The sequence below is a fragment of the Sparus aurata genome, chromosome 15 (genome assembly GCF_900880675.1).
Source record: "Sparus aurata chromosome 15, fSpaAur1.1, whole genome shotgun sequence".
Taxonomy (NCBI): Eukaryota; Metazoa; Chordata; class Actinopteri; order Spariformes; family Sparidae; genus Sparus; species Sparus aurata.
Genome location: NC_044201.1, coordinates 9573130 through 9585286, shown reverse-complemented (window position 1 = coordinate 9585286; position 12157 = coordinate 9573130). Strand labels below are relative to the sequence as shown.

The following is a 12157-nucleotide window of genomic DNA, read 5'->3' as shown; positions in this document are numbered from 1 at the left end:
GTCTGCAGTCATTGTTGGCGAAACACAAGGAGTTTTCAGAGAAGTTGGAGGAAGTGTGTGACAATCTCACCCTGACAGAAAACCAGCTGATGGGTCACCAGCAGCAGGCTGAAAACACGGAGAGTGTCACAGACCTGCAGCAGTACCAGCAGGAGCATCAGGTTTGGAATCAGTTTGTTTTGTGTTTGGCGTATGAATCCTAGTATGTTTTCATCAGTTTAAATACATTCTGTTCCATGACCCTCCTGTTCTGATCTCAAGGCTCTGCAAAAAGATGTACTGACAAACGCCAGTGCCTTGAATGAGGTCATCAGCAGCACTAAAAAGTTTCTGGAGGAAAACCGGAGCAAGCTGACTCCAGATCAAATAGCCGCGATTGAGAGCAAGCTGGATGAGGCGAAAGGCAAAGCCAAGCTCATCAACCAGCGGGCGGAGGAGTCCAGGAAAGATCTGGAGAAGGTCGTTACCACAGCCATAAAACAGGAGAGCGAAAAGGTCTGCGTTCAGATTACATCCATATGTCCAACTATGTCATAAATCAAAACGTAATCGCTTAGCTACGGTATAATTGATGTATCGCTTAACTCGTCAATGTGTAATCTACCTGTCTGTTTAGGCAGCAGCTGTCGAGCGCCTCGAAGAAAGCAAGAACAAAATCGAAGGCCTCCTGGACTGGATATCTAACATAGGGAATGAAAACGAGAGCGGTCTGGATCAAACTGACCATATAAGCAAAGAGAATGGAAACCTGCCAGAGGAAACCACAGCCAAGGGACTGATGGGAGACGATGACGATGCCAATGGAAACGCTTTGCAGACCCCTGAGAAAGATTTTGGCAGAGAGACAACCGGCAAGAGCGACGCCTCCCTGGACCTCGATAAGCAGTACGACAGGGTCAAGGTATAGTCGGATTGTTACAGTATGTCATACTTACATGTGGGATGTTTTTTTGTTTGTTTGTTTTTTGTTTGCAGAGGGTGATTTTCTTTCAAAACAGTACACAAGTTAATAAAATCACAACGCGGATCATCATGGTTAAATTGAAAAGACAGATGATGAGATTGAGATGAAGGGATGGATTACACTGTGAAATGTAGCTACAAGTTATGTAGTATGTTAATAAGTATCAAGCAGATTAAAGTTAAATTAAAGAAATGGAAAATAGGTGATATATTATTAAACCATGAAGACAAACAGTAAGAAAAAAATGTAACATAAGACTAATAATTACTGCTGTATGAATTGGTATTTTATTCTCAAGACCTTGTTGTTCCCACAGGCCCGCCATCAGGAGATCCTCTCCCAGCAGCAGGATCTGATCATGGCCACGCAGTCGGCTCAGGCTCTGCTCGACAAGCAAGCTGACGTGCTGTCTCCAGAGGAGAAGGAGAAACTCCAGAAGAACATCCAGGAGCTGAAGGGGCGCTACGAGGCCTCGCTGACCCAGGCTGAGCAGCAGATGAAGCTGGTGCAGTGCGTCCAGGAGGAGCTGAAGAAGTTCCAGGACGACTGCGAGGAGTTCGAGGGCTGGTTGGACCAGGCGGAGGGTGAGATAGAGGAGCTGGGAGCTCCTGCAGGCTCCCTCAATATCCTGAGTGACAAACTCCAGAGACAGAAAAGCTACTCGGAGGATGTGATCTCGCACAAGGGGGACCTTCGCTTCATCACCATTTCAGGACAGAAGGTGCTGGATGTGGCTAAAGCCTGTGGACTGGGTGATCCTGCGGCCAAGAATGCTTCTCTGGACGTGGATACTTCAGGAACCTGTTCTGCTGTCAAGGATAAACTGGATTCAGCAGCCAGTAGATACAAAACGCTACATTCACAGGTATTTAAATCTGTAGTGAACAGATGGATCTCGAGGGGTTGTAATGTCTTATTCTTACCACTGGGTGGGAGCATTTGCCTTTGTTGATTGAAGCTGTTTAATGCCTCAGAAAGGTGTCACATTTTCTTCAATAAGCAATAGGAAAATGTTAGTTTTACATCTTACATCCATTGTTATCGTCATGTATTTAACTTAATTATCTGGTTTCCGAATATCTTATCACACCTACAGTATAATTGTGTTTTTCTTTTGTTTTAGTGCAATCAGCTTGGCAACAACCTGAAAGATGTGGTCGACAAATACAAGAAATACGATGACACGAGCGCCAGTCTTATGAATTGGCTCAACGGCTCAGAAGAGGAGGCTAGAAAACAGCAATCGGAGGCCATAGCAGCTGACCCACAAACACTACAGAAACAGCTAGAGGAGACCAAGGCAAGAAAAGCTGCTGTAGTGACCAAGCCTTGTCTCGGTTTCGAACCTCACATTTATTTTAGATTGTGGTCTTTTTTTTGTTTTGTAGTACATTTCTTTTTTATTTTTTGCGAGGCCTCTCATAATCTTGAGGCCCACATGAGGGCCATATGAAAAAATCTTTACCGTTTAAGAAAATTGGGATGCCCATGCCACAGCTGTCATAAACTCTGTGTGAACTTTAATGGATGTTAGGTTATGAAGAACTTTAGAAAATAGACATGCGAGAACCTGATGCACTTGACTGGTTTACAGGGTCACAGCACAATAGACCCGTGTTACCATATACAGTGTTTCCACTGACTTAAGTACAACAGAGTTATTTTTAGCTCTGTGTTCAAATTCAGACCCACATGTGAATAGTTTGACTCTGGTTATTTGTAGCGTACATACTCCTACAGGAGGATAAGAAACTAGGCCGCCTCTGTCAGAGCTCTTGGCTGCAGTTAGCTCAAACATTTCTCTGCAGGGAGGTAGTGAATTACAGCAGAGATATACCCAGATAAGAGGCGCCTGTGGGCCAACAGAGGAACACTGTGCTTTTGGCTTTGGTTGCAAATCACTGCAAAGAATCCTAAGCCTTACTGTAAGTGCATGAGTCCAGGCCGACAGGTACTTCTAAATATAAATGTGGGATGACTCAGGATTTTCCATCGATGTTATCCAGATGTTCTTGCACATCTTCACTCATTATTCTTTATCTTCCGGCCGCCACACCACTGAAATGCATTGATGTGGATACACTGGAAGCGCGTAACATTATAGCTTGGTAATAACGTGGTAATGGTGGCGTAATGTTTGATAATAAAGACTAATAATTACATCGTACTTTAATTAAGTATTAACCAGGTAATAGCTTGGAATGAAAATAGGGAACTATGGGTGATATTAAGATATATGCAACATGGTAATAAGGTCCAAAAATAAAGGGTGAAAAAAAGGGTGACAGAGCAATGAGGCGAAACTATTTAGTAATAGCATGGAAGCATTTTGGTAACAATATGGTAACCAACAATAGTGATATCAGCGCAATATTTAGAAGTTTAAAAAACTGTATTATGGTGGTGTTAATAGGGTAATAACTTGATATTAATTAGGGTAATACAGGTTGACTTTTTTTTCTCACAATATTATGAGCTACTATCATATAGAACACCTTCAAAATGACATGAAAATTACGGGGAGTCAAAATTAGTAATTGCTATATTATGAAATGAATGTAAACCATACTATCTTTGCCACATTTCAGTCTAATATTACCCAGATATACCCATTGTTTATGCTAAGTCAATACTACACCAAATAAGTGGGTAATTACATGGTATTACTTAACCGTTATCTCTTATCAAACTACTACCCCACTATTGCCATGTTATTCCTAAGCAGTGCAATGTAAAGTGCTACTGATACCGATTGATTTTCTCTGATCTCTTATTATTTACTGATCCACAGGGCCTGCAAGGTCAGATGACGGGACATCAGACCGCTATCGACACGCTACGCAAAACAGCTGAGTCTTTGATAACGTCTGAAGGAGACCTCCTGAGCAACACGGATGAGATCCAGGAGACAGTAGGTGAGGGAAGAGTCGAACGCAGGGAGCAGATTTTGCACTGTCTACGTAATACCTGGATGAAGAAATTTGCCTTTGAATATGCAAGTTAAAGTATGCTTTTAGGTAGTTACTTGTAAGTAGGTGGGTTGTGAAGTAAGCAGACAGTCCGTTGCTAGCAAGCTAAAATGTCAACATTGCCCAAAGTGTCCACCATTCCTTATATTAACAGTTATCAGTGAAATATGGCTTTTGGAGCGTCTCTTTTGTTTTCCTTTTCCCCAATAATTGGTTTCTTGGCTTACACTTAAAAATGCTTTTAATCCTTTATTATAACAAACTTATAAAAGTCAAATAAGGCCTTGCTTTTGTTCGAAATGTTTATCTCTCAACGTGTCCCGAACAGTGAGATGATGCTCAGTTTTAAATAAAGCCTGGTTTTGTTCCCATGCCCTGTAGATGACATCGTTGAGCGCTATGACAACCTGTCCAAATCTGTGAGTGATCGAAATGAGAAGCTGCAGATCACCCTCACTCGCTCCATGAGTGTCCAGGATGGTTTGGATGAGATGATGGGATGGATGGAGGGAGTGGAGGCCAGCGTGAAAGAGAAAGAACCAATCCCCCTGGACTCGGCCTCCATTGGAGACATCCTCAGCAGAGAAGCCGTATGTCTTCTTGTCATCAGTTCGGCAGTCCAGTAACTATATGACAAATCTATAATTTGATGCCATTAATGGTTGATGAAGCTCTTAAAACTTTGCTGTCCCTTTTGTGTTTTAAAGGCATTAGAGCAGGACATAGCAAGTCGCCAGAGCAGTATCTCAGCCATGAAAGCTAAGGTGAAGAAGTTTGTGGAGACGGCGGATCCCTCGGCTGCTGCCCTCCTGCAGTCAAAGATGGACACTCTCTCCCAGCGCTTCTCCGATGCCTGTGACAAGCACAAGCAGAAAGTCTCCCAACTGGAGCAGCTGAAGGGCAAGGTGGATCAGTTTGACAGTGTCGCAGATAAAGTTCAGCAGTTCGTTGTGAAGCGTTCACAAGACCTGCACGAGACGGACGGGCCTGGGAAAACTTTCAATGAACTGTCTCAGCTAATGCAGGTAAATATACTTTACGAGCATGAATGGATGCATTTGGTGACTTTCAGTAACATCTAATTAAATGTACAACAAGGGGATTTTAGCTAGTTGTGAAATGGTCTGAATAGCCTGCACAAGCAAACAAGACCATCCGTGAGAAGACTGGCACTTTCCATATCATTATGATAGTTATTCCTTATGCCTGTCACCGGGTCAGAATCTCCAAGAAATCATAACACTACTCAGGAATGTCAGTAACCTTAGCTTTCTCAAAGGAAACTACTATTACTGAGCAACCAAAACTTTTAGCTGTAGGCTACATGCAGGCTAACGTAATATAAGGGAATGAAGGGTCCTAAAATAGGAGAGTCATAAAGGGAAAAAAGTTCACTTTATTTCACCAGCCATCTACTTGTGGCTATGAAAGATTTATAACTGTAGTATGATGATGGCTGAACTCTACCTTATTGCCAAGCATCCTGCAGACAGGTTCTCATACCGCTTTCCTCCACAGGGGTCGCCAGAATCAACAAGAAATGAAAGTTCTTGTAGCAGCTTTAAAAAAAGATAACTTTATACTGAAAAGATTAACTGACTGTTATGATGGCCTTACAGGATACCAAAGCTGAGATGGCCGAACACGCCAGTGATTTGGAGAAGCTCCAGACTCTGTCCAAGGAGCTGTCTGAAATAAGCCCTGATGGAAACAAAGCCCAGATCCAGAACAAGATGGACAATCTCTCAAATATTTTCAGCACCTTCAAAGACACTGTCAAAGAAAAGTACGTTTGGACAGTGAGGGGATCTTTGTATTTCCACTTGTTGGTTTTTTGGGGAACTTTTTTTAATTTTATTATGTGTTTTCAAGATTAAATAAGGACAAGGGTTAGTTTGGGCCATACATTAGTACAGGAAATATGAATGGATTGTATTTTTATTTGTAATGGTTATTCATGCATCCTTTTCCTTCCTTCTATATCATTGGTAATGTACAAATGTAATGTGTAATATGACTGATTCTTGTCTACCACAGGGAAGAGGAGGTTTCATCCTGTCACGACCAGCTGGGAGAGTTCAGATCTGCAGCCAGCGCTCTCACCAAGTGGCTAGAGCAGACCAATGAGAAGGTTCCTGCGATTCAGACGAGCAGCAGTGAGAAAACTCTGGAGAAGGACCTGCAGATAGTCAATGTGAGTCAGGAGATAAATAAAAAGTCGAACTGCACTTAAAGTGCTGGGACAGAAGCAATTGATGTCATACTGTGCATCTGGCACAGTAGTGAAGACTATGTGTTTTGCAATAGATGGATGCGAGTGCTTTTTAATAGATTATAGGTCTGTCCTCCCTAAACTCCCTGCTATCCCAACCTGCCTTCTCTGCCAACTAATGACACACGGATGATATGTGTTTACAAGGGAGTACTGTCCAGCAGAACGACGATTTCGATCCTGAATCTAGTGTGAAAAGCAGCAGTGAAAAAAAAAAAGGCTTTGAGAGGAGAATTCTTCCACCACCATTTTTCTTACGTTGCTGCCTTGTTTATACTGTACATGCCATTAATCTGTCTGATTCATCTATCATTAGGTATTATTAGATGAATGGACATCAAAAGGCCCCGCTGTCCAAGACCTGAACAGTAAAGGATCAGAACTCTGCAGTCTCATCACCTTCCTCACATCCCCTGCCAAGACAAAGACTCCTAATAAGTCAGGTAAACATCGGCACACTTGACCTCATATGTCTAAATTAGAAGCATGGTGTTGGGTGCACTTCTAAGTTCTGTATAATCACTAACCTAATTAGAGATCACGGAAAGATTTAGCCAACTGTCGTAAACAAGTCTGCCTGTGCCTCACACAAGCTTTGTCTTATGTCTTTGCATCAGCTCTTACTAATGGTGGTGGTCCAGGGAGTCATTCCTACCTAACAAATAAAGGTAATAAACTCTGTATGTTCATGCTGCTGTGGGAATACATTGTTTGCGGCGGGCTGTGTCGGCATTACGGCTGGTTTTCAATACACTGCTGCAGCTCCGGTGGCTCAGTGCCAGACATACAGTAACAAATGTAACTCACAGTGACAGTATGTTCAGATTATGAATAATACAGTTGCGGGAACGAAGTCGCGAATACAGATGGAGTTTATAGTCATTTAATGCTCCACCTGTTGTGCTGATTTTGATTACATATAATTGCCTCACCTGTGTATATTGGCTGGGAAATTGCCAATATACATGTTGAAGAACATCAGTGTGGCAATGATAATTATAATGGTCAAACAGGAGAACTATCTTTAGCTTCCTTTTTTGATTATTCACTACATTGAGGATTCAGCACCCAGCATTTAGTTATAAGCGTAAGGTGAGGGTGAGTGCATGGTGAATGTTTTTGGGGTTGTCAATGAAAAAGAATGAAAAAATCTATATGCACATTACAGTGACACGCTGAGCAAAATATTAATTGTATATTTTTGTACAAGTTTTTTTTTTTTTTTTTTTTGCATTCTTGCATTAGGCTGTGATGACTTATTGTAAAGCTTGCACACACATTTGGGAGTTGGTGATACTGTCCTCACTCATTTTCTGAACATACTGTACCACAAGGCTACCATATTAACAGTTTTTAACAGATGTTATCGTAAACTCAATTTGACTCTGAATACAAAACCCTGGTAAGTTAACCTAACAGAATTATTCGATGTCCTCAGAGCTGATGGTAATACAGCAGAACATGTCGTTCGTAAACGAGGGATACGCGAGTCTCGGGGAAACGCTGAAGAGTCGGGCGGCAGATCTGAGCAGCTCGGTGCAGGAGGTCAAAGAAGCCCAAAAGGAGACAGACGACATGATGACGTGGCTGAAAGACATGAAAAAGACTGCAGCTTCCTGGAACAAATCTGCCACAGAGAAAGACTCGGTGAAAACACAGCTTGAACAGCAGAAGGTACTCGAGTGTTGTTGTCGCTCACCAAGTAGGCTGTTTCAAAATGTCAGTATGATCTGAATCTGCACACAATCCTTGCTGATTTTACTCAGCTGGGAATGCGAGTTGCATATCACAGGACTCTGCAATTTGATCTTGTTTTTATTCCCTCAGGTGTTTGAGGATGGCATGAAGCAAAAGCAGGAGCAGCTCCAGAAGCTCAGAGAGAAGCTCCTCAACTTGATTAAGACTCATCCAAACTCCCCCGAGGCAGCAAAGTGGAAGCAGATGCTGGCAGAAATAGGTATGCACAAGGTGTTGTCTCCAGATGGCCCAGGGTAATTTATGTCACTGAATCTGTCAGAGGCATGCTGAATCCCACTGACGAAAAATGTGTCTCATTACGGCACAGGACTCTGAGTTATGGCTTTTTAAAATAGACCAGCTACAATACTAGTGCTCATCCAGTCATCTACCCGACACATACGTGCGTGTTAACAGAAGGTGAGCTTGTGTCAGTACCTGCCTCACCAATGAAATTAACACATCCGTTGTGCCAAGTTATGCACAGCAGGAGGTTTTGCGGAGGGAACAGTAGGACAGTGGATGAGAGGTGCTGTTGTGCTGACTAATGCAGACTGGTGTGATTGTTCTGCCCTCCTGCTCAGATGCTGCCTGGGCTGACATCAGCGGCTCTGTAGAGGAGAGGAAGCAGCACCTGGAGCAGTCCAACAAGAATCTGGACATCTTCCAAACGACTGAGAAGCAGCTCGGTCAGTGGCTTTCAGAGAAAGAGCTGATGATGAGTGTCCTTGGTCCCCTCTCCGTAGACCCCAACATGCTTAAAATGCAGAAGCAACAAGTTCAGGTAGGCATGCCGCATATTGTAGAAGCTTGTGCATCTCTTAAGAATCAGTATTTTCTTTAAAGGGATGTTCATCTTGGCCCATTTTTCTTTCTGCAGATCCTCCAGAATGAATTTAAGAGCCGTAAACCTCAGTACGAGCAACTCGAGGAGGCCGCCTCAGCCATCCTGAGTTCTTCGGGCAACCAGGACCTCTCAAGTGGGAAGCTGGTAAGAGAGCAGCTCGCCAGCGTCACCCAGAAGTGGCAAGGCCTCACGGGACAGCTGGACCAGCGAGACAGCCTCATCGACCAGGCTGCGGTGAAGACGGGTCAGTTTCAGGAGTTACTGAAGAGTCTCAGTCAGACGGCCAATCAGCTGGAGAATCAGCTCACCAACCACCAGGGCCAGAGCACTCAGCCCGATGCAGTGAAGAAGCAGCTGGAGGACGTCCAGAACATCTCAGGTCAGCTGAGAGAGGAGAGGAAGAAGCTGAAGGAGGCCGAGGCCATCAACGCAGAGCTCACAGCCATGGTGACCGAGGACTACCTCAAAGCAGACTTAGCCAGGCAGCTGGAGAGTGTCAGCAAGCCTTTCAAACAGCTGGAAGAGAAAGCAGGTTGGCCTTTTAACTTAACCTAATAATGTCATGCTGTAATGCTTGGAGAGAAAGAACCATTCTATGTGTGTTGAGTCACAGTTAATATATTTATTCTATGATAACAACTTCCCAGAAGACTAAATTGGTGTAATCATAATCGCTCATGTGGAGAATTCTGGTTGATTTTCTGTCAACTTTATTTACAGCTAATTTTATATTTGGCATCTGGTATTATAGCCTGACTGATATATTGTCGGCCCATTCTATTTGCTGATATTGGCCTTCACAAATATATTGTTTTACTCCCTAATGTCGGTACTGGCCCTAAAACTCGGTATTGGCCAGGTCTGTCTGTTATAGTCAACTAAGCCACTAAATTATATCAGAAATGTAGAATTAAAGTTTACTAGAGGTTGTTGCAGCACTTAAGCCACTAATTGTCAAATGTCTTTGTTGTAGCGAAACGGATCGAACAGCTCAGTTCGACCTTCGCCAGCTCTCAGCAGTTCCATCAGACCTCCAAAGACTTCCAGTCGTGGCTGGGTGAGAAGCTCCAGGAACAGTCCAAGCCCCAGCTCATCTCGGCCAAAGTGGACGTCCTGCAACAAACCCTGGAAGAGCACAGTAAGCTCCAGAAGGCTCTCAGTGAACAGGACGAAGCTTATAACACAATCATCGGGGAAGGGGAGACGCTGCTGCAGAACACCGATGGTGCAGAAAAGCTGGCGCTCCAAGGACAGCTCACCACGCTGTCTTCCAACTGGGACGAGGTGAAGAAGAGCTCTGCGGAGCAGGCTGACAAACTCCAGACTGCTCTGCAGAGATCTCTGAAGTATCAGGAGAGTGCAGAGAAACTCAGCTCTTGGATTCAAGAGTGTGAGGCCAGCGAGGGCCGAGTCAAACTTACGGTCGATCCGGTTGCTGTGGAGAGCTCCATTTCTCAGGTGAAAGTTCTCCAGAAGGATGTCGACAAGCACAGAGGGATGGTGGAGCAGCTCAACACAGCTGCCGATGGCCTTCTCGAGGTGGCCAACGCGGACACCGAAGCCGTCAAAGAGGAGATGGCTAGTATCGGCAAGAGGGTGGACAATGTAGCGGAGGGTTTGCTGAGCAAGAGGGAGTGCCTGGAGAAGATCTCGCACACTGTTAAGGAATTTAATGATGCTTACAAAGAGGCAAAGGGTCAGCTGGAGGGTGCTAAGAAGCAGGTGGACACCTATGAATCACAGGGAGTGCAGGCGCACAGCAACAAGAACCTGACCAACATGAAAGCCCAACATAAGAGCTTAGAGGGGGTGCAGAACCAAGTAGAACACATGAAGAACTTAGCCAAGGACCTCGTGGTGGATGTCCCAGATGCTGATGGTGTGACAGACCTCTTACTGCAGGCCGACAGCGTAGAAAAAGACTACAGCACCCTTAACAAGAAGCTAGAGGACACGTGCCAAGTGTTGGAGGGTAAACTGCAGGGTATCGGGCAGTTCCAGAACAGCATCCGTGAGATGTTCGCCCGTTTCACTGACCTGGATGATGAACTTGACAACATGGCTCCCGTGGATCTCGACCTGGCCACGCTCAAAGAACAGCAGGAGAGCATTCAGAGCTTTGTGGCGAAGCTGCAAGAGCTGATGGCCAACACGGCCAACGCTGGAGACAGCTGTAAGAAGATGCTAGAGACTGAGACCTCGCCCGACCTGTTGGGCCTGAAGAGAGATCTGGATACTCTGAGTAAGCAGTGTGGTAAACTGCTGGACCGGGCTAAAGGCAGAGAGGTGCAGGTGCAGAGTACCCTGAGTAAACTGGAGGAGTTGTACGGTAAACTCCACCAGGCGGATGAAAAACTCTGCAGAGCTGTCGACAAGGAGGCGTCTCAGGAGGCAGTCGGCATGGAGACAGACGTCATCAACCAACAGCTGGAGGCCTTTAAGGTATGTTGTCCTCAGTTTAAAATGTATTTTGTTTTTCAGGCCTAAACATGGAATTTCATTGGATTAAACTGGTTAAATAATAAGTGAATGAGTTGGATGTTGGAAGATTGAATATATGTGAAATCACAGCAGCAATTATTGGTTTAATGGTTATAGCTCTCTGGTAAATTTGCACTGTGTTGTCTTATGCTCTCTGGGGATTGGTTCATGTCGCTACGGTCGTAAACACACATAGTCTGGTTTAATTTGCCTGGTAGAGTAATGAGCCATAAACTGCTACTTCCACTAAATTTAGCTCTTACGTTCATTTTTTGACAATTTTGTGTATATGTAGTAAGAATTGTGGCCAAAGTGCCAAAATATATTCAGATTGCATCCAGTAAGCTAAATATTTAATATTTCCAGTGCAGTTTATAGACTATTCATTGCAATGTTACGCTTGTTTTTATTTTCATAAACTATATTTAATATATAGATTAAAGCTGCAACTAACGATTGATTCATCTGCTGACTATTTTCTAGAACAAGTTATTGTTTGGCTGATATGACATCAGGAAACAAAAAAGCACAAGCAGACATCATCAAATGTTTGTTTTGTGTCCAAAAATATTACATTTACTGAAATATTAATATAATCTTTAATGTGAATATTTGCTGCTTTTTCCCAAGCAAGAGAATTTTTCAGTTATTTACTTACAAATCAGTTAAAAAGTTGTACATTAATTAAGGGACAAATCATTTCTGCTAATATATATATATATATTAAATTAATATGATTAAGAGTGGGATATATTTACAAACTCCAGTGGACTCAGTAGAGCACATACTGTACCTCCACCCAGGTCCAACGGTCCCCTTTAATTCCACCAAGTCTAATCCAATATCAAATAAAAACATACTCAAACATACTAGATCCAGATGTGATT

General features: G+C 43.5%; 1 protein-coding gene across 20 annotated transcripts in view; it reads left to right on the top strand.

Moving 5' to 3' along the window:
* LOC115596343 (dystonin-like) overlaps nucleotides 1-12157 on the top strand; it is a 118665-nt gene that overhangs the window by 71545 nt on the left and 34963 nt on the right. For 19 of the 20 annotated variants that reach the window (XM_030441351.1, XM_030441350.1, XM_030441333.1 and 16 more), the window contains 17 exons: nucleotides 9-161; nucleotides 262-495; nucleotides 617-901; nucleotides 1281-1829; nucleotides 2088-2264; nucleotides 3756-3879; nucleotides 4315-4523; nucleotides 4641-4958; nucleotides 5553-5719; nucleotides 5971-6127; nucleotides 6522-6648; nucleotides 6823-6873; nucleotides 7644-7879; nucleotides 8033-8162; nucleotides 8527-8726; nucleotides 8823-9321; nucleotides 9763-11231. In XM_030441351.1, the coding sequence (XP_030297211.1) occupies nucleotides 9-161; nucleotides 262-495; nucleotides 617-901; nucleotides 1281-1829; nucleotides 2088-2264; nucleotides 3756-3879; nucleotides 4315-4523; nucleotides 4641-4958; nucleotides 5553-5719; nucleotides 5971-6127; nucleotides 6522-6648; nucleotides 6823-6873; nucleotides 7644-7879; nucleotides 8033-8162; nucleotides 8527-8726; nucleotides 8823-9321; nucleotides 9763-11231 (5085 nt within the window). The remainder of the gene's footprint in view (nucleotides 1-8; nucleotides 162-261; nucleotides 496-616; nucleotides 902-1280; nucleotides 1830-2087; nucleotides 2265-3755; nucleotides 3880-4314; nucleotides 4524-4640; nucleotides 4959-5552; nucleotides 5720-5970; nucleotides 6128-6521; nucleotides 6649-6822; nucleotides 6874-7643; nucleotides 7880-8032; nucleotides 8163-8526; nucleotides 8727-8822; nucleotides 9322-9762; nucleotides 11232-12157) is intronic. The other variant, XM_030441332.1, reaches the window with a different exon arrangement.